Genomic DNA, 23,352 nt, shown 5'->3' with positions numbered 1-23,352 from the left:
TGCATATCTAATACGAGATAACTTATTTTTGAACAATCCTTTCTAAACAGGCTTCCCTTGCTCAGAAAATCTCGTGGCTGTACCTCAAAATCTACACAACTTTGATAAAGCAACAGAAAACTTTTAAAACAAAAAAGAAATAGAACAGTGAGATGAACCTGATGATTAGAAGGTAGTTGGTTGGACCTGAAGGTTATGCAAGCTGTGTCATGGCCTAGAACATGAGACACCCCAAGTGAAAAAGGAGGAAGAAAACTACTGGAGTATTAACATCCTTGAATCTGACACCACTTTAAATTTGCTCTTCTTGCAAAAGAGTGAAGTATTATTGAAAAAGAGACAGAATGCTAGAAAAATGCAGCAGGTAGTGAACCCTACTGAATAGGGAACATGTGGAAAGGAGGATGAATCAGAGAACAAGTCAAACCTATCATGAGAAAGACTGGGGAAAGGGAAGTGGAGAATTAAGCTGTCAGGAACAATGTTAAAGTTATAAAAGAGGGAAAATTGAAACAGTAAGAAGAGAAGATTTTGCAATGACTTTGTTGCAATCTGTCATCATGGCTCTCTGACCTGAAAGCTTTATTTTAAAAAATAGTTATTGTTTTTCTACCCTTTTGTTCAGTATATTGATAGAAAAGCATTATCAAGGTCAAAAGGTTAATACTTTCAGAAGACTTCATTACAGCTTAAACTGTTGAAACACAAATACACTTGGTTCAATACAGTGAAGAGCGTATTATTTTTAACATTCAATAACAAAGAAAGGGGTTTTGTTATATAAACTATCCCCAAGGTTGTTTCTTATGGTTATAGTGCCTCTTCAACTTCATTCTCTCTGTATCAGTATTTTAAGAGGAAGGAAGAGAATTACCCATATTTCACAATCATTTACAACATGGTTTAACATTCAAGTGGGCAGCAAACATTTCATAATTTCTACCAAAAAGCCTATTTTTTATGTTGATCTCTTTTGCTTGAAATATCTTTTCTTAATTATTCCATTTCTGTACTGCAGAAAATATTGTATGATGCTGAGCAGTGATTTAAGGTAAAATGTTTCTATTTAAGGATCTGATCGATTATAAGTTGTATCTTAAAATCTGCTCAATTGTTGCTTTGCTATGGCAATTGCAGCAAAGGGACTGATGTGTCTATTACTGCTTGGTGATTTTGCCATGCTATTGCGGTACCAAGACATATTCATTTAAGATGCCCTAGCAAATCGCCTGACAAAAGCTCCCTCAGACTGTCAGATAAAGCTCACTGAAATGGCATCCTTTGATTCAAAATCTTTTCTGTTCTACCAAACAGAAATTTAAAATAAAACATCTAGCATGCTCGGGGCTAATAAGAAATGTTGCTACTTACTTAAATACTAAAGTTCTTCACGGCTGCAGGTATGCTGAGAAAGGATGTTTCTGCTACCTCCTTTTAAAATTATTCTGTTAACTTCCTCATTACCAAATTGTGCAGCCTTCTTTTTATCCTGATTTTTGTTTCTCCATTGTATAGCTATTTCTTATTGTTGTTTCAGACCCATTTCATTACTTACTTGGTCACATGCTAGAGCGCAAAATACTGAAAAAGGGTATCCACTGATCTCCTTCTAATCTATATAGAAAAACACTCTTAAAGTACGATATGATAACATTGCCTTAATGTTAAATGCCAGATTATAGTGATTTTTTGCATAAACATATAAATTTATCTTTGAAAATAATCATAAATATTTGTAATTGTACGTATTCATAGACTGTGCATGTTCCACTAGCTGGCACACGTCTGGGGTATGAGCTTTATTCTGGTTTGTTCAAGTTGAGTTTAACTTCAGCTTGACCACTGCATGCACTCATAACTCTGATGACTCCAAAGATCTGTATTTTTAAGCTTTTCTCAATTATAGGCATAGACTTTTGTATAGAAATCTCAAAATTAGAATCCTTCTACTTAGCTGAACTTGCAATATGAGAAGACTAGCTAGTTACCCAGATTAGCCATTCCACCATTAGTTGCCTGTGGTTTTAAAGCCATCTTTACAAAATTAGAAGACAGGCTCCTAAACACTGGCTCACGTGTAAAAAGATTCTGAATATCAAAACTAATGCAAGCTTCCTCTTACAGAGGAGCGCCAAAACTGGATTTATTTGTCACTTGCAGCATTTGTGCACCTCAGCACAAGGCAGCAGTGACACACTGCTGACTGTCACACTGACTGACTATTGACATGGCTAAGTGCATCAACTAATATATGCTGGCTTGCCATTATTAAAAGCATGAGGCAAGTAAACAGTATCCATCAAAATGCAGTTCATCAGCATCTCAGAAATTAACCCCATTAACAGAAATCTTCAAAGCATGACAGAATCTGTGTGGACAATCAATCAATAATCAATGCCTTGACTGTCCATTCCCCCTCATTTGGTGCACTCCACCAAGAAGCTGAGGAGATGACCAGAGCGCATATGATATGTCTGTCGTCTCCTCTCATGCAATTTGGTTGAGAAAATTACAATACATTTAGTCTGCTGAAATTTCTCCAAAAAATCACATCCGCTGCTGTGAAAGAAACATCCCAAACAGAAAGATGCTCAAATAAACTAATACATCCAAGCTGACAAAATGTTAAAATGTTTAAATAGAAATGACTCACAGCGCCTGCACCTAAAGCACAGAAGCCAAGTGGACAACATGATACTGTGCTCCTGCCCATACACACTATATATTAAGTTGCCCCTTGAGACAAAACATCCGTTTTCTTTCTGTGGGCTTCTAAGTCCTGGAAAACATTTGAGTGCATGGGTTAGTCAGCTACTGCTAACATGAAGTATAAATGATCAATCCCAAAGGGATGCAGTTCACAACAGAAAGACAAAAAGAGGGACGGCTCAGAGATGTACTATACTGTTTACAGGAGAGCATCTGGTTCACCTCTGCGAAGAGTTTAAATATGGGTATCAGTGAAATGCAGCTGAGAAATTCAGATCAAGTATTAGGAACAGAGTCACCAAATCCTGCCACAAAACATTACCTCCCACAAAAGGAACTGGAATGGCTGGCAGTTGATACTAATACAATTTATATATTCATGCATTTAGGAAACAAATGCTACAGCAGTAAAGGGAGGCTAGGACATAGTACAAATATAAACGGTGGACAGATTTCTCTCATTAACCACTAGGGAATGGAGTAGCTGGAGAAACTCCTCTAATGGCAATTGGGAGTAATGGAACCAACTGTTAGAGGCTATAAAATGTAACATGTCTCTCAGAGCACATACTTTCATTGCTTCCTTTGTGAAGATTCAGACTTTATTATGTAGCCAACCCTCAAAGTCATGACTGTAAAAGGCATACATACAAGAAAGGATTATTAAAGATTATACATGTTTGCAAAGAACAAGAACAAACAGCAAGATATTAATACATGCGCTTTGCATTGTTAATTTTTTATGCCACGAAAGGACTGGAAAGGGCAATGTAAACTTTCACCTTCTACCCAAGCACCGTAAAACTCTTAGCAGACCTAGTTATTTCCTGGAATTAAACTCAACCTCAGACTTTACCACCTCTGCTGCAGAAACTGGAACAAATGCATCTGAATACACTGAATTCTGAAAAGCTACAGTCAGAGAAACATGTCTCACAGCTTTGTTGTTGGATTAAAAGTGACTATGTAATAAGTTCATAAAATTTGTATCTCATATGCTTTATCCTTAGTTACTGAGAATTATGTAAAAACCAAAATCCAGACAGTAATTTATAACTGTAGGTAGCTTAGGCCAAGATACCAATGCTCCATGTCCAATAAAATATATACACAGATACACTTAAACATTTAAAGAAAACAGAAGCTTTTATGTGAGTGTTGGGTGAACATCTTTCATGTTTTGCTAGAACCTCCTATGTACACTCCATCATACAAATCATTTTTCAGAATTAAAAAAAGAGAAATGTAAACAGAGAAAGAGAGAGGAAGAAGGTATTCGAAGGAAATATTAAGCAATTGACTGAGGCAAAATGGACAGAGAATTGTCCCTCATGCCATGCATGAAAAATGGTTACAGGAGAGGCCTAGATGGTCCCTAGATGGTCCCTGCAAAGAAGTGTTCTGTAGAACTTAACTCAGAAGACAGAAAAAGCTTTTTCATGAAAAGCAGCAGCATAGCAAATACAGTGGCATCTGTATAGCTACACAGGAGAACTGAGGGCACAAACATTCTCTGTTTGAATAACCTGAGGTCAAGAAGAAAAAAAAAACAAAAGGAAGGAAATGTAACGATGAAGTCAGAGAAAGGTGCAGTCTGACCTATGATGGACAGTCTATGATCAAAGTTTTGCTTTGACATCAAATTGTTTATATTGTAAACAGTTTAAAACAATCCAAGCCTCAATATGGTAAACACTGCCTATGTGCATTTATTCAACATGGCTTTTGCACAGGTTTTGAGCATGTAGATGTGCCTATGACAGGCCTTTTGAATGCTACACAAGAACATCATTCATACATAGAAGAATCTATGTTTGTACAACATTTTAGAGCAATATTTACCTTCTGACTGTCATGTTCAAAAGTTGAAAACCAATGTTCTGCAGTTTTCATAAGACGTGTGAACATTGCGCTGAAGGGGAAAAACCCAGAAACTTGGTGTTAAATAATGTATTAGAAATAAGAGCAAATTAAAAGTAAAGGAAATTGTTAAAACTTACTAGGCATCATGTTCCAGATATTCAGGATTCAAAAGAACTTTCATTTCCTCGCTGAAAAAGGCAACAGTGAACAATCCAAATGTGAATGTTTATTTTTGGTCAGGATTCTGCATGTACTACTATGTATTTATAAGCCAACTTTCATATAAAGTGCAAATGAGAAAACTAGCCTTTTTAATTAAAAAGAGCAACTCCATTGAACAAATGAAGTCTTCCCTTTTTATAAAGATCAAAAACAAATTAGCTGCCTTGTCTGCACTACAATGAAGTAACCATCTAATTATTCTAAATAACAAATTACGGAATGTCACAATGTATTATTTGAATATGCTTGATCTAGAATAATTGATTGCTGCACAATCTATCACTGTCCCAAACAAAAAAAATATGGTTACTGGTCAAATATGCAGTATCAAAACATTAATTTATTTTGTTTTAATAGGCTGTATTTTTATTGTACTTTAACAGCAATTAATCAGTGACAGCACCTCTTTTCCATCTACTTTGCTGTTTAGCTCTACTTTTCCAGTGGGGATGGAACAGAATGCTCTGCATAACACATGGTTAGTTTAAGTTATTTATCACTGAAATGCATCTTCTAGGTAATTTCAGGATATCTAAGGACAGACGTTGAATAAAAACACACACTTGTAAATAATCTCCATCCTTATGCTTAACTGCCTTTGGACAATCATGTTGAGAGGTGCTAACAGAAGCTATATTATACAGTACACAAAATTAAATTGGCTTTTATACACTGCCGGACTCTAAAAGAAAGCGCAAAAAGACAAATGAAAAGAGATGACCTAAACATCACATGTGATGCAAGGAGGCATCTAGCTCCTTCTTTTTAAAAACAAAACAAAACCAAACCAAAAACCTTTAGATATAGGGCAAGAAAAAAAAGCGTCTGAATTTGGCTGACAGGCAATCATGTGTCACGTAATATTTTATACATATGTCTATGATTAGATGCACACATACACACACAGTTTGAGTGAAGTGGAGAATCAATAGCTGAACTTAATGTTATTACCAAGTCAAAGGACAGTCAGATATTGCAGCTACAACATTGCAGGTGATGAAAGAAATACCAATCACAACAATTTGCTAACATTGATTTTTTTCTCTTTTAAGATATGAGTCACATGTCCACTCCATGACTGTAGTTCTCTAATCTGCCTCCTCTTTGAAATGACAAAAACTGAACAATTTCTGGCAATAAAAATGAGGAACAGTAGGTGTGTAAGCTTTTTGATTAAGGCTTCCCTTTAGGTTTCTTGTCTTCCCTCTTTTGGCCAGCTAATATCTGTGAAGGGGCCAATGTCTACACCCTTAATCCCTCTTTCAGAAACTGTTAGGGAAGAGGAAATAAGAACATTCCTATGACAGCACAAGGATGCAACTGTTTCTGATATCAACACATATTTATAAGTTCTAGGCCAGCCAACTTCATTTACGTTTTTAAGAAGGCAGATTTTTAATACTATACAAATAAAACACAATGCTTGCCTTGGTTGTGCAGCTTCACTGGCATGTGAAAAAGCTTGGTGGTCGCAATGCAGGATAAAGACAATGGGAGCTAAAAGTTCATGCATACCCTAAACATAAAAGGAAGCAAAAGTAGAGTAAGATTTTCCAGTCATATAATAGTTCATAACACATAGCATCAGGCAGCCAGCAATAATACGTGCAGACTAACTAAAAGCAGGGACATTTACATTCTTAACAGAACAGTTTCATAACCAATGGCTTTTATCTTAAATTCTGATTAAATCCAAGTATTCATTCTTCTATAATACATAGAAAAAGAGAGAATCGCTTGCTTCTAACACAGTAGACAACAAATTGGCAATGGTAGTCAACCCTGCACCTGGCAGTTTACTCCAAGATCTATGTTCATAAATATGAATTTTATTTATGATAATTACAATCATGATCCACAGTACAAAGATCTGCAATAGGGACAAATTACAAGATTTAAAATTATTTTTCATTTGATAATGTTCCAAGACCAGTGTAGCAGTAGCCTCTAGAGCAGACAAGGGCAGCTTTTTGGGAAATCAGAAAATGAAACTTTCCTATGGACATGAGAAATAAAATGGGGGTTTTGCCTTTTTTTTTTTTTTAAAGTCATTATGTTGATATTAAAAATAAACGTACTATAACACAATGCATAGGAGACTTGGTACTGTTCCATTACAAACTATTACATGTGCAATCTATATTAAGATACAGAAAAAAATACAGAAACATGCAGGACTGGAAGAGAAATAATTGGTGGAGAGTTGAGGACTTAGGCCAGCATTAGAAGCTTGGCTGGGCCACCCAGGCCAGCCATTGGTGCTTTTACCTGGAGCTCACCAGGAACAAAACAGGACTCTTGATTTGCCTTGGTTCACCTGGGGCTTGTCAATTTGTTATCAGAAGCAGAAGCAACTGCTTCAGGAAACAAGCAATCCAGTTGGCAAGCAGAAACGCACTGGCAAGTAAAACTATAGCCTGCAGAATGAAACCTCATCTTCAGCAGATATTCAGCCCCTTCCCTCTGATTAGATCAGGGAAAAGGAGGATTTGGGGTATCATAACCGGGGAACTTGGTTATATCGGGGGAGTTGGGCTCCCAGTGGTGGACTAGGATGGCGGGTAGGAACTACACAAGCTACATGTTGGGGTGTAGCCATACAAAAGAAGTGAGGGGAGCCCTTCAGTGCTGGAAGGGATGTGGGAGGAAGGGTTGAGACCTGCCTGGCTGCCTCTGGACACAGGGATCACTCCAAGGGGAGGGAACTCCTGACCTCAGCCCAAAACCACCAACTACAGCTGGGGCTTGGGGCCAGATGCCTAGGCTACCCTGCTGGGTCTCGCTCTGAGTGGAGTCCTTGGCCTGACTGCAGACAGAAGAGCATGCTGCCAGCAGTGCTACAGTTCAAAGTTGCAACTACTTCACCAAGTGGAGCCTCAGTCCCAACTCCAGGTGCATGCATTGGGCAGATGGGGTGCCAGGAAGACCATCTTGTCTATCCTGTTGGCAGAAAAAGCACTGGGGCTGGCCCATCAAGCTCATAGGCATTTCAGGCTGCTGCCAGGAGTCAGATGATGGATCCCCAGACAAGAGCAGTTCTACTGTTATGCTTGCATTTCCAAGCTTAGGAAGCTTCTCCACTTGCTTTTCCAGCCCTTCTAGTGACAGACAGACGTAAGCAACGAAAGAGTCACACGCTTGTGCAGCTAAACTGCTGCTTTTCTGGTATATCACTTGATATACCACATAGCATTTGAGGAGTGTTCAATACCAGTGAGTTAGCTTATCAGCTTCATATGTATCAAACTGATACATTAACTACTAAAAACCTTTAACTTTTATTGGAGATAATAGGGATTTTCCTTAAGTAGTCCAAACTGATCAGAGAGGTAGATTTGGAAGCCCTCTCTAGATTGTTACCTATTTTGAGTGTGCTCGGATGCATGCTAGTGAATTTTATCTGACTGTAAGAAGAAAATCCAGTACCTAGCAGTGACGGAGAAAAAGAAGAGGTTTGGAAATTTCTGTGTGTGCTATCAACTGAAATCCTAAGGAATTTTATTTTACATTCTTCAGGACTGAGATGACTGTTATAGCCTCAACTGTAGGATTGCAGCGGTAGCAGTCAGTTGACTACGCAAAGGTAAAGACAGCAAAACTACTGAAGTTTGGAGTTTTTCTTTCTCTTCCTATTTCTGAACCTTTAGGGACTACTTTGAAAGTTGAAGGCTAAATATAAACTCAGGGGGAAAAAAAGATTAAACCCATTGTAGCACCCTGATTTCATGAACTGCTATAAAATTCCCAAATGCAACAATATGGGTTAGATTACAGATTGACAGCTTTAGATTTATGAAAGTCTTTTGGTCACACCAAGAGGGAAAGGAATAGGAGAGACAGGGAGATAGGTCCAGAATTAGACAATAAATACAAGTGGTAAAAATATATAAATAAACTGTAGATAACCTGGGTTGTACTTTCATACATACTCACAGCCCTCAGTTAATTAACTGCTCCATGTCGAATCTTTTATTTGCCCTGATATACTAACATGAAATAAGAGAAATGGAAATGACAAAAACTTGACTATCCAATAAAACTACCACCTAAGCTGTAAACATATAAGCTGAAGAAAAAGAAAGAGGACATAAAATAAGAATTAGTTATAAAAGATAAAAGCACATCATGCATTCTTCCAACATAATAATACATCAAATTTATAATAAAGTAGAATCATAATGTGGCTGCCCACATAAAACAAAAACAAAACAAACAGATGATGAAATATCAGAATTTCAAAAAGATACCTCTGATCTTTCAGTTACTCTAGTACTTCAAATGTTTAAGAGATTTTTAGCTTGGCAAGAAAAGCCACCAGTATAATATGCATGCACGCATTTTTTCAATGCTGCAGTTTACTAAAACTCTTTAGTGTTAATAAATAAGTTGACAGAGCTCAGATAATTTTATGACACTTCCCAGCTACAACAAAATATTGATTTCATAATACAGTCTATGGTTTAGAAAGAAAACCTGAAAAATAGCATTTCTACAATGAAAAGCGAATCAATGCATTTCAAAATTATATTGACTTCTCTAAGGGCAATCAAATCATGAGTGAACAATAGTTAGCCTAGTGATTTAGCTTAATTGTCACTATTTCTTTTCAGTGTAACTAGGACCAGAATTTTGGCACCACTCTTACAGAAGAATGCTAAGAGTAATTTTTACATATTCTTAAGTACAATATACTATTCTCTTTAGATTTTATATTTACAGCTGCTATTTAAAAATTCAACAATCCCAGTGAGGATTCTGTCTTTAAAATCTGTAATTCAGCTTCACAACATTCTACTCCATTTGACTAGGGACAGAAATATCTTTTTCCTCATCAAATAAAATGTTACTTCACGCTGGTCAAAAAACCACAAACCCTACTACAAAGACAACTTTCATGCATATATGCATATTAAACAAACATTATTGATTGCTCCTTGCAAGACTATGTGCTGATGCTATGTAATAGCTTCAATAAAATGTTGTAAACTTCAGATACATTTTATTTACATTTATAAGGATTTAAATTGTTAAGGAACTAGAACTTTTTCCAAATATTGTGACAGAGAAACACCAGGCCCTGTACAAATGTTGACAGACAGAAGTATAAATTTTCACTTATTGGCCAAGTGTTATAATTCTAATAGCAGATGCAGCTCTTGCATGTGGTCATACAAATGAGATGGAGGAGTTCTCACAGAGAACAACAGGGCCAGGGAGCTAGCCACAGCATAGTTGACAAGTAGTAGTCGGTATGTAGTAGTTGATGGTATTCAAGAAGCATTTGGACAATGCCCTTAGACACATGGTATGAATTTTGGGGTTGTCCTATGCAGGGACAGGAGCTGGACTTGATGATCCTTGTGGGTCCTTTTCAGCTCAAGGCATTCTATGATTCTATGACCAGTCTCATGATGGATACTGAATATCAAGACAAACCCCTTAATTGGGCTTTGTATTCAGGTCACTGTGGAGAGAGCATCTTGGAGGTGATCTGTTATTGATGAATTAATGGTAACCTTCACTATTTTCAAGAAAGTATGCTAGGCTTCGATGTAGTGGAAATTATTATTGGAAGTGCGGCTTGAGTCAATAGCAAAAGCAAAACCAATAAAAACAGTAGGACAGGAAGATTGACTGCAACATAGGTATTTGCTAAAAGAGGGAAAAAACCATATCCTGTTGCCAGCACATACTCTATTTCCTATTAGCTAATTCAGAGAAGGGTACTGATGAACAGGAAAGAAATGTTATCTAAGAAGAGAGGGACATAGGGACAAAGAAGCAGGATTGTTACTAATAAGCTAACAGAAGCATTAACTTAAACAAACAAACACACAAAACCATGCTTTTAAATTGAGGTATAAAAAAGAAAAGCTCCTAAAAAAAGTGACACGTGTCCACAACAAGAGAGAAAAACCACAGTCATTTGCTATTTTGTGGACTTGGCACAGCACCACAAGACTTGGGTGATATTCTGAACACACTTGAGAGGGATTAAATTAACAGTTTTTCATGATCCAAATTGATTTAATTTTCTGCACTTCACCTCTTCCCTTAGTCCTGTGGAAAGCCCTTCCTGGAATTACTGCACTACTGATGCACACCAGTTGAAAACAGAGGTAAAGAACTTTTCTTTGTCAACAGCCTGTAGGCTCGCAAAATTGAACCTGTTCTTTTATCTGACTATGTTCATTTAGCCCACCAAGCAGTCTTTATTAAAGCTGAGGCATCAGGCAGTCAAAGTTCATTAATACCATTTATATAATCTCTGCAGTTTCAATTAACTCAGCAAGACATTCTACTACATGATAACAGTCTCATTAATTCAATAAAATCCCATAACTATTAACAATATGGTCTATGTTAAACGGGGTGTCACCTAGTAGAAAATAATAGCTTTAACAGCTTGTGATGAAACTCAGGGCTTTTTTTTTTTTTAAATTTGATCTGGCTAAATATTCCATCCTTATGTAGAAAGGTATTATTTCTTGGTAAGGAATCAAGAGGATTTTAAATATGAGCAGAGGGTAATTAAGTCCTTTTAAGTCATATCAAAGAGTAAAATAATACTTCTTGTTCAATAAATGATAGACTAAATTAGCTGGAATGTGTTCTTCCATTTTCCCAGAGTACTGATGACAGTACTCTGGCCTATATTCACTAGAAATGGGAGGCTGAATACTGCTGAAGTGTTTCCTTTAGCAGTGCCCTTCAAAATACAGCTCACAAATCTCATTTTTTCTTTTTGTCATGCAAGACTATTCCTTGCTTGCAGTCTGTCAAACATGAGAACCAAGCAGCTGACGGTTGATATGTTTGATAACTATATATCTGATTTTTTATATAATCTGTAAGACAATTCTTCAGAGGTAACTGTTCCTTCAACCCATATGTGTTGCCCTTTTCATGAAACGCCACTGATTTCCTGGCTTGAGGACAGGGTGGTCACAGATCATGCCTGAAAGCATACAGTGTCTTTTAAAAATCTTCACATTTACCTAACCTTTTTTTTTTTTTGTCATGAAATTTTTTTGTCTGTGAGAAGTTCGCTGGTCTACAGTTCATCCTTTGTCCATCCACACGGCATCCCTCAGTCTGTCAGTCCCTACTCACCTAACGCTTAATAGCCTGGAAAAACAAATACAAATATACTTATGTCGATAACTCTGCATATTGGTCTTGCTATATTAATTTAGTGTCAAGCTTATACTCACTACAAAACCTTCAGAACAAATGTTAAATTAATTTAGCCGCATCCAATATGAATGCACATTTAGTGCACCTTTAAGGTTTTCTTTACCATTTTTTCAAAAATGGTTTGAGCAGGCTCTTCTCCTTTAGGTAACACTGTAAAAGTGTTATCTGTAGCACCCTTATCCTTAGTCAAGAGGCATTTCTCAGCTGCATTGTGTTTGGATGCTACAGGGTTAGATAAAGAATCTATTCGCTAACATACCACATGGCTTTAGCACTCTGAGGAAGAACTTAAAATATTACATAAAGCTTAAAATAGTAATTTTGGCTATATTTCAGAAATCATTATTTATGTGGCTTTTGGTTTTTTTTATTCAGACCATTTCTGATCCTACTGCATAGATTCTTTCCTTACCTAAGGTCCGAAAACCTTCCTTTTTCTTTTCCTTTCTTAACCAATGCTGAAGGAAAACATGTTGTTTATTAAGAAATTTGAAGTTAGACAACCTAGCAACCTTAAAGAAAACAATTTGAGGGACCGCCTTATGAGGAAAAAGCATATGTTATTCAATGAGCTTACTTTTCTTACTATCCAGCTGACAAGCAGCTCTTTGATTACTTTAGCATTATGATACAACTTTGGATACAACAGAACTACATTATTGTCAAACCGTATAGTAGATGTTGAGTCAATGAATGCCACCTGTACAGTATTTTTTTTTCATTACCTGCTTATAAAGCAACTGCTCATTTTCTCTGGCATAGCAGAACAGAACATCTGTAAGAATCTTCCTCACATTCTCTTGCTGGAAATACTGCATTTCCGGAAACCTGAAAATGAAGAAATGCAGCAGAAGTAACAATATAGCACACAGAATCTCAGTTGCTGGTCTTCTAGGAATGGTTTTAGGTAAGACAGCACCCCCTTTGTCTGCTTTCCTACCGCTCTGTGCTGCTAGAGTAATAGTACTTCTAAAAAATTGTTATAGTTGTTTTGCAACCAAAATTCTGAACCATGTTCTTTAATATACATCAGTCTACTACACAGATATGATGATATCACCAGTTATATTTAAGTAAGTAATCCCTTTTAACATTATAAAAACTAGAGATCTGCAAGAATGAAATACAACGGCAGATTGTTTTAATCATCAACTTCTTACACTCAGCCAACCCACTGAAAATTAATGACTTGCAGAATCTAATCCAAATAAAACGATGTACCATATGAGCATGTTCCCAACTGCCTAAAGGAACAAGTTCCTTTCCTCCTCCATGTCATGGAAACAAGTTGAGTTGAAGCAGAATGCAAGGAGACAGAATGAGAGGCAATGACTGAAGCAAAGATATACCCTCTCCTTCATGCATACAGACTTAATGCCAAACCTAGCAGCCCTGGGACTGTTCTGGTCCCAGGTGGCACAGCATTCCAACAGTAACTTAACTCCAAGACTGTGCTCCGCTGATTGTCAGTCCTTCACCAATGAATCTAAAACTTGCTATGGAACACTTAGAAAAGGAGCATGATCAAAAAATCCAAGCCGACACTTCTCCCCTCAAAATCCCAAGTCAGTTAAAACTAAAACTGTTGCAAACAGTTATCTATTGATTAATTTGATGCAGGAACTGGGAAAATAAGCACCAAAGATCAAAACTCCATGGATTAAAAACACGCTCCCGTTTTTTTAATCTGTTTTATGTTGACAACTGTAACTGGATCATCAGTCTGCCCTACAGTTTCACCAATAGTGTTTAGCCCTGTTCTTCATTTTACTCAAGATGAAAGTTGGGCAAAGGAAGAGTACAAGAGCTACAATATGTTAAATGAGTTTGTAAAATTTCCAGTTCTAAACTGGAATAAAATGGAAGAAGGAAGAGTATGTCAGAAGAAGCATATACACAAGGGTTCAATATTTCATGAACATGTGAGAAATAATTAGCTTTTTAATGACAAGATCATTAAAATATCTCACAACTGACATGAAAACCAGTATCCTAATTTTCTTGAGCTCTAAGAAAGCTCCAATATATCTTACTAGCATCTTCTGCAATGCAAGATAATTAGGCATTTCACCGTCTTTAGTAGCTGTCTCAAATAAACTTTAAAGTCATGAAATAATTTGATACTCTGGCAGGGCAAATATTCTTTAAGGGAAATAGAATGAAGTGGAACCAGTGTGAGCATAAGGGATAAAAAGCTTCTGGGAAAATCCTGTTATCTGCGTATAACCCAGGAAAATGTAAATATTTACAATATGTAACTATTCTGAAGCAACTCTCACCTGTGCATCCTGCTCCTTGACTGTTGGAGGTAGGAAATAGAGTGGTTATGCAGGATGCACTTTAATGAATAAGCGCACAAACAAAAGTGCTTACTGAAGAAGTAACTAGATGGTAAAAAATATTGCATAAAGCAACCACCCCAATCCACATCCAGCTATATGGAGCAATAAGAAATAAAATAGAAAAATATCTGGAAAGGTAGCATACAAAAAAGAGAGGAGAAGGTAAAGTTGGACAAAGAAAACCAGAAGAATGCTTAAAAAGCAATAAGAGTAGGCCTCAGGCTAGATTGCTAAAATAAAGGCTATAATATTGTCAGTTTTAAAAAGAAATCACATGGATTGCAGGTAAGTTTTCTTCAAGCAAATTTTGTTTTTCCTGCTTCCCAAGTCTGAGCTACAATGCTAAACTTTAGACCAGTTATATTAAGGCTGTTGTAAAGTCTGTCATGGAGAAACAATGTAGGGAGTTATAATAAATTACTTCAGATAAAATATTAGTGTTAATAATTACAGTGGTCATATCACAAAGTTATGACAGATAAGCACTGAAACATAACTAATTAAGGCTAGAAAGTTGCTTTGAAATCCTTGGATGAAGGACTTGAATCAAGAGCCCAGACAGAGAAGACACTGTGGCTTAAACATAGCAATGCTGAAGCCCTGAGAAAGGCATTGGGGTGAAGGGTGTAATGTTTTCCTGGCACCTGGTGGGGGTAATGGTAGACCAACCAATTTGGAAACTTTATGCACTTCTACTAATTATATTACTGTAAAGGAAGGACACAGCTGAGACCAAAAGTGCATTACAGCAGATGGCAATCGACATAATTTAGGGGTTTGAAGAGATTATTTCTGAAGGACTGTTATTCAGGCCTGCCCTATGAAGTTTAGGAAGAGAAGACTAACAAAGGAAACTCAAAAATACACAGAGATATCTGTGAGGATCTAGTAATACCAGAGATTGAGACAGAAAGGATAATAATGAACTCAGGAATAAGCTGGCTGAAGTATTAATTGTAGTAAATGTAAATACAAGAGATCATGAGGGAACTATCAGTTCAGGATGGATTTTTATGAAGAATGTCATTCTATGATTAAAGCACTGTTTTAGAAATACAGTATCCTCAAATCAGGCAAGGTAAGAATACTTTTTGTGAACACTAGAATATCACATGTAATTACATTCCTGAGAAAGACTGCATAAGGACATGGAAATTTTGCTAGACTGTTTTACCATAACTGCTACAACTAAACAATGGTGCATTCAAGTCCGTGCTTTCAGAAAGTGAAGACCAGCGTGAATTAGTCATAATTTTTTCAAACACTCCTTTAGCCCATTTAGGGATCCCTATACCAGAGGCAGCCAGACTGACACAGAAGAAACTTAGGCTGGCAACCAAATAAAAGGTTGCACAAATACTTTATGAAACAAACTTGGTGGCAGAAAGAAATGAGGGTCTTAACCACAGCGGAGTAACCACCTTTCTTTCATGAATGGATTACAACCCCTGCCATTCCCCAACCCTGTTACTCACCTGGAACGGGGAAAACTACTGAACCAGAAAAAATGGAAGATGCTCTTGCAACTGCAAAGGTTTGGTAAAGAATAATGATAACAACCCTCACTGTTGCTTACTTTTTTCTGAAAAGGGATAAATTGGTGTATAAAGGTAGCTCTCCCTTCCAGAAGTCCCTCCTCTTACAAAGAAACTAGATTTTGTCTCCTGTGTTCATACTCAATGGATTGCTCTTTCTTCCCATCTCTTCTACATGCTCTTCTACATGTAGCTGCCTAATTGCTCCTCCACTACTCTTTTTTACGGGTGGGGTTTGGTTTTTTTTTGTTATTTGGGAGATGGAGAGTTTGAAACAGCAGCACCCACCACTACTCATCTTCACACAGCTTCCATTGTCCTGACCTTGATTGCTACTCCTGAAGCAGAAACTATCAATAAATAAAAACACTGCTACAAAAGAAAAGACATCCACTTGACTAGTCTAGTGGGAATGCCCCCTATGCATTTTGCTTTCTTAAAATACTGGAGAGAGAAAGAGGGTAATCAAATCTAGCCATTTCCAATCCTAGACATATGAGCTGATGCCAGCAAGTAGACTGGTATTTTGATTTGACTGGTAGCTAGATACACTTGCATCTGCCAATCTGCCGAATTCCATTTCTGCAGTATATTTCAATAATTTCTGCTTTATCACTTACTTTCTTAATCATCAGAAAATAAATCAGCATTGTTCCTTGATACATCTTTTGAACAACAGTAATTAATCATTGCATTCTTAAGTCTGTTATGAGTTACTATGGCACTAGTTCATACACACCTTCCTTTTTCAGTAGAACCACAGAATGCAGTACTATAGTCGTAACTCAGTTGGTACTGCTACCCACATTTAAAGTAAGGATTTTAGTTGCGCTATAGTAACCCTCCATCACCCTCCTTCCCACCCTCATTTTTAGAAGCTTCTCACTTGACATAGAAAGAGATGTTTGGTTCCAGCTCAAAAGGACATGTTTCTAGACAGCTGAAGGAAAACCCATTCTGAACCTCTCAACTGTCGTAGAAAATAAGTCAGGTGGTTAATTAGAAATGTTTATCACTAATGAGTTAGGACTAAACAAAATCCTTCTCTACATCCCTTGTAAATATTGAAAGTTCTTTTTATGCAACAGGCAAAAAATTATGTCTAGACATTATGGCTTGCATTACTCTCACCTGACTTTAGGTGACTACAGTTTAGTTAGGTACAGGTGAGCTAGAAGCCTTTTATAATTACTGAAGAAAAACATACTTCTCTACAACGTGATTCATCAGACATTTACTTTAGGAAGAGATAATTTGCGTCCTAGAATTCTTCAGGAACATAAACTCTAACGGATGATTAGCCCAGTTGTGAGCATCTATGTTTTACAAATCTAATTATTAGGTGAGATAAGGATTCACAAAATGCCTGTGGACACACACACGAACAAACTTTATCGCAATTCCCTTCAGGTAACAGAATTCTGGAATTTAAAACAATTTAAACCAATACCAATTTTAAAAGCATATTTCTACCCACTTTTCCCAACTATTATTACTACGCTTCAGAGAATTCTAATACAAACATTAAAGAGTACATTTTTTACTGCTTTGACAGATGGGACTGTTTTGCCACTCTGTGCAGTTAGCATTGCTCTCTACAGCATTATTTATTTGATGCTGTTGGATGATGGAGTACTGAACTCAATGACAAAGAATATAAAATTATTCATTAAATAAGAAACAGAAGCTGAATACAATACTCAATTATTTTAACCTTTAATAAAATGCATTGTAAGTTAAGGATAAATTTTTAGATTTTAACTCCAGGAATTTACTTAAAATTTATTTAAAACATTGGAAATTAAAAGGACAGCGTTAAAGAGAAGGTAGGTACTTACATTCCAAAGCCAAGGAATATAGAACTTACTACTTCTTACACTAATGATAGTTTACAAACAGATACATATGTACACTTAAAATGCATACTATGTTTTATGATTAGGCAAACAAGTGTCTATATAATTGCATGTAGTTTATCAAATAAATTCATGTTACTTTGACAAATTTTTCTCCTTCATTACTTATTTTTATATTGATGACACATAATGTATGCTGCTATTGTTTCAAGTAGACATGATTTTGTATAAATGCCTAAATGGAAGTTTTAGTCGCTATTGCTGATATTAGTGAATATTACCCACTCTGCTATTTGCAAGAGTGAGAGCCTGGACTTTGTGTGTATATATATATTTTTAAACAACAGTCTTACATCCAATATAACCTCCATACAACTTTTCATTCTCCAATTATACTTGAGATACGTATGTATTTTAATCTTAGAACATCCTGAACTGTTTCCTTTAACAAACAAAAAATACCATCTGTGAGAATGCACATGAAAGCATACTCAGATTTTAATTATACATCTCATGGCAAAATGCGTTCAAGAATGGGTCTAGGGACGGACATATAAAATATTCCAAAACCAGACAGCAATGATTTCTTCTGCATGACTTTGTTTCTGTAAATGAAAATGTGTGAGCTTGGGATTTGTAAAATCTATGACTATAACCACTTTTTTCAAGTTATAAGGAAAAATATTTGCAATACAGTAAAATTTCACATGGTAGCAAACAAGTAATTGAATTTAATTAGATTTACACATCCGTCAATGCTTCTACTCTGAAAAGAGATATTTTCAGGAACTGAGTGTTCTAACTCAAACAAGTTCCTAAACAGGAATGACCTAAGGGCCAAGAAGATGAAAACATAATCACAGTAATATTAGGACAAATTTAAAAGGCATATGTGACAAAAAACACTAGAAAAATGATAAATAAAAATAGAAATGCTTAACGTCTCTAGATGAGTGACATTTCCCTTACTAATTACAAACTGCTTTTTTATTATTGATTAAATAAGTTTGAAAAATTAAAGTCATCTGTTCAATCTTTTATTATGATCATAACTTAGCTACAAGACCTTTCCGTTTCTCCCACCTCTTCTTTGCCTCACATGGAAAACTCTACTTTAAATTTCACGTAGTAATACATTTCCTAATATCTTAATTTAGAAGAGCTTTTCTTCATTGATACCAATAAATCTCTAGGGTTTAATGTTTAACTCAATTTTCTCATTTTTCACTCCAAGAAAGCTGTATTTTTATACATTTAATGTATGTTTCTACACATTCATGTTCAACAGTCCTGACATTTACCCTAACCAAAGTCAAGAAAACACATTATAATGTATACCACATAAAAATGCAGAATCTAAATTCATATATAGAAGTTTCTTTAAAGATCTACGTACGTTCTTGTCACATCTTGTTCAATCATTGCTCGAAGCTCTTTATCCTGGAAAAATTTATTCCAAAGACTCTGAAATAAGGAAAAATAATTGTATGAAACAGAGACTTCTACTAATACTTAAGGATTATGTAGCACATGGGCAAAGTACTGTACAAATATTAACTAATTAATCCTCAACATTCCTGATAGATAGGTATACCAACATTTTATGGGTGAAAAAGAATGTTGGTGACCAGCCCAACGTATCTGAGAAAGTCCATTTAGATCCTAGATGAAAACATTCAAGTTCCTGGATCCTTGTTCTAGGCTTACTCCATTTGCTCACTGGGTGGCTTCAGGTCTGAGAATTACTTGGAAGGGGTCTATCAAGAATATTTAGAAAGGCAGAGTAAATTCAAACTTACCTGAACCAGCAGCTTAGCTGAAAAAAATTCAGTAGTTCACACATGGAAAAAGGTCTATATCACCATACTCTACTGCATTTCTCCTATGAACGTACAGACTCTAATTGGAAGCTGCTATAATTTCCATACTAAGAAATTTTTTGCAAGTAAGCTAGTTTGTCTTAGTGGAGGCAAAATCAAATAAGAAATGTATGATGATCAAATACCTATTATGAAAATGGCATTATTCTAATGGTACATCACACAGTGCAGATCAAGACTGGCCATTCTAAAAGAGTTCTGATAGGGAAAACCAGGGTATTTAAAGCTCACTATCAACATAAAAAATATTAAAGAGGAGTCTGAAGTAGGTTTAGTTGCTTCTATAGCTATGCTTATGACCATTTGCATTCTCTTTCTTTGGTTTCCAAATAAATTTGGTTTACCAATATTTTGCAAAAGCTAACCTGAACGAAGTCAGCAAATGTTGTTTGTGTGGTCCAGAAAAAGCAGTATAAAGCCTATTCTTTATTGTAAAGGGATGGTAGCTTGGCCATATTGATGAAAATACAGAAGGAACAAAATCTACAGCAGTCTTTTTGCGCAAGTTAGCTTTCAGATAGCAGCAGCACCAGTGAATGAAATACAGTACAAAGAGAATGGCTACAATACTTCCAGAATTTCTTGCTCCGCTGTAAACAATTTATTGCCATGGTGGCTTATAATCCACAGAAAGAAAAGATAAAGTAAATGAATGTTACCTAGCAGAAGTAAGGTAAAATAAAATAAAATAAAGTTTATTAGCTTCCATATTTGTGTTACAAACTATGAAAAAAAACCCCCAAACTTTAAAAGTATTTCTATCCTTAAGAGTGTCTTACATAAAACCAGTATCTTTTTAACTCACAGCTCCTTTCATGGAGCTAGATCATATTTTGAGACTCCCCGGCCCATGCTCCCACCCCGGTCCATCAGAGCAAAGGACAATGGAAACGGAAACAGAGTCTTCATTGCAAAAAGGAAACAAAACCCAGGGCACTGTGATGGTAAAACATTAAGTCACTGCAGAAGCTCAGAGGCACTTCGCTCCTCACTCCTGTGCCTGGCTTGGCCCGTTTTATATATTTTATACATTAATACCCTGCCACATACCCTGACATGTTAACCTTTATCTTCTAACTCCTAAAGACATCATAGGCAGAAAGAAGGTTTTGCCACTGTGTATAATCACAAACATAGGCAGAAACACCTTAAATCTTTTACATTTGAAACAACTTTCTGTCCGGCTGGATGCAAGAATGGTTCGACAACATCCACAGTCATACTGGTTGCAGAGCCACCGATGTGCCTGTGATCAATACTTCCATGTTTCCACAAGCAAACCCATCTCTCTTTCTATGTTAAACATGAAGCAGAGCACCACACTAAATACAGATTATGGGCTTCCATTTTTGTGAACAAAATGGAAACAGAAGCAGTACTGCCAAAGATATCTGTGTCAGTCTTTCCAGGTGTAAATCTCTTAAATGTGGCCAGACAAATTATTTCCATACTATTAAGTTATTTTGAAAATGTGATAAAAAAGAATTTTCAAAAGTTAACATAATTAATGGAGAAGCTTAAAGATATGTGCTGTAAAATACCTAAGAGCTTTTCAGGTAAAATAAAATGCAGTGTTAAAAAAAATAAAAAGCCTCTAATTAAGCTCCCAAATCTACACGTAAATCCTCATCAAAGTGTCATGACTTCGAAAATACCAAGCTACTAGGGAGGTCCCATTAATTTCAGTGAGAGCTGGATGCTCTGCACTTAATGACACTCAGGCCAAATACTTTTACCACATTTTCAGTATTTCTTTAAAATCTACGATCTGTCATTTTGTAGGGGGCTGCTTTCTGATTAGAAAAGAAACTTGTGTTTCTTTTAACTGTATAGAGAAAAATAATTAGAAACCTTGGAAGAAATGCATATCTTGCAGCCTAGTGCTTTAGACATTAACTCAGCACATATACAACTCAGACTTTTGCTGGAAAAAAATTTCCATGGCTGAACAGTCTTCCAGAGTAGAGTTCTTTAGTATATGCTGTTAACAGCATTCCCTTCACATTGACTGTTTAACCACTCCTTCAATTAGAGCCATTTGCGTATAAAATAAAGACACACAGCACTAAAAAAGTGTATCAGCCAAAGAAAGGAAAGGATATGCTGTGAAACTGGACTTACAGGCCAGGACTACTTTTTGTTCATCACAACCTTCCCTGTGATAAGCCCTGAAAAATCAGAACATTAACCTGGAAATGAGTATTTCTAGTTGTTCAGCAGAGTCTGTGAACCACTGTTAACACAAATCAGTTTGGAAATTTAGGAGGGAGATTTTAGCACCTGCCATTTTTCCTTCTTCAGCAAGAACCCTCTTGTGTCAGTATGATGATGATGAGAATTTTAGTAGTACGTGTGTTAATGGAACCAAGGGTCAACTTACCCCCTCGTCCTGAGAGAGTGGGTTGTTGATTATCAGATCTTGCTGTCCTGCTTTCCGAGGGTTTGTAATGTGCTGGGTAAAAACAACAACAAAGAAAATCAAATCCTCTTCTGTAATATTGAAAGTACTAATACCTATGTCAATGCATGAGAGTAGATAACCTATTTTGTACCAACTTACAATTTCTTTGATCTTATTGTAAGAAGTTCTTAAGTCTGAAGTGGTTTTAATCCATTGACTTCTGTCTTGGGGTAGAATGTCCAGAAATAACTATCAACAAAACAAAATAAATCCATTAATTTAATCAATTTTATGTAGCTTTTCATATAAATCCTACCAGACAGGATAAACTGTCTCAGAAAGGAGGAGCAAGTACTCTACACATAAGGAGAAGAAAGAAAAGACCTATAAAATACTCCTGGATTTAGTACTTTCCAGTCAATAAATAAGAAGCTAGAAACAATAACAGTTCTAAGGTAGGAAATAAAGCATTAAAAAAACCTGAAGCCACAAACTCAAGCTTTGTAAACTGTCACAACTTCAGTGAAGTTGAGACTTCCAAGGCAGAAACAAAATGCAAAGAAGAGATGAAAATAAGTATACAAAACTTGAAGCTATTTACATAACACTGATGAGCTAACGCAACACGCTTAAAACCAAACATAAATGAGGAGCAGAAACTAAGCACTGTACCTAAGGAATGTGGCAAGAGAAAAATCTTAGTCTATAGAAATGTTCTAGAATTCTGCAAGACAGTTAAAAGAGTCAATTTTGCAAAAAGTCCTTGAGAATGCCTACATCTCAGTTCTTTCGCATTTCTGTTTAGAAAGGGTTAGAAAGAAACATCTATTGGAAAATACTATTCAATTGCATATAGAATAAAGGAAAAAACGGAGTATTTTCTCACTTTTGCAATGCTTTTGTTTACACATTATAAAGTGTTATGAATTAATAAATACTGACAAACAAAAACATGCCCAAATTATTAAAAATACTTAAAAATTTCAGAACTTAACAAAAATATTGGTAATATTTTAAAAACAGGCAGTCTAAAACAGGGCCTTAATCCATATTGGGACATGCAAATAAAACCAGCCTTATTTCTAAAATAAAACCACTCCTTGATTTAATCAGTGGACATGGAGGGACTTGATGCTTTTGTTAGTTCAGGGTTTTGAGTTCTGGCCTCCTAATTTAGAGGCTTAAGAAGCAGCACACTGGTAAAACAGTGCTTGTGGCATATATTCAGCTGGCCTCCTGAAGAAAGTATTTTCATTAACTTTAAATGTGTTCAATGTTAAATCCATTTCAAATGTCAAACTTCAATTTTCAAATTTCTTTCGTTCATATGCAAAGGGTATTTTCATT

At 36.1% G+C, this 23,352-nt stretch overlaps 1 protein-coding gene across 4 annotated transcripts in view; it reads right to left on the bottom strand.

The window, feature by feature from the left end:
* Positions 1-23,352, bottom strand: part of TBC1D5 (TBC1 domain family member 5) — a 323,581-nt gene that overhangs the window by 127,043 nt on the left and 173,186 nt on the right. For all 4 annotated transcript variants that reach the window (XM_064444307.1, XM_064444304.1, XM_064444309.1 and 1 more), the window contains 7 exons: positions 22,165-22,254; positions 21,985-22,056; positions 19,121-19,188; positions 12,717-12,819; positions 6,222-6,310; positions 4,710-4,760; positions 4,552-4,621 (listed from right to left, as the gene is read on the bottom strand). In XM_064444307.1, coding sequence (XP_064300377.1) covers positions 4,552-4,621; positions 4,710-4,760; positions 6,222-6,310; positions 12,717-12,819; positions 19,121-19,188; positions 21,985-22,056; positions 22,165-22,254 — 543 coding nt within the window. The remainder of the gene's footprint in view (positions 1-4,551; positions 4,622-4,709; positions 4,761-6,221; positions 6,311-12,716; positions 12,820-19,120; positions 19,189-21,984; positions 22,057-22,164; positions 22,255-23,352) is intronic.

Source organism: Phalacrocorax carbo, chromosome 2 (genome assembly GCF_963921805.1).
Source record: "Phalacrocorax carbo chromosome 2, bPhaCar2.1, whole genome shotgun sequence".
NCBI classification, from domain to species: domain Eukaryota; kingdom Metazoa; phylum Chordata; class Aves; order Suliformes; family Phalacrocoracidae; genus Phalacrocorax; species Phalacrocorax carbo.
This window is presented reverse-complemented; position numbering and strand designations above follow the sequence as displayed.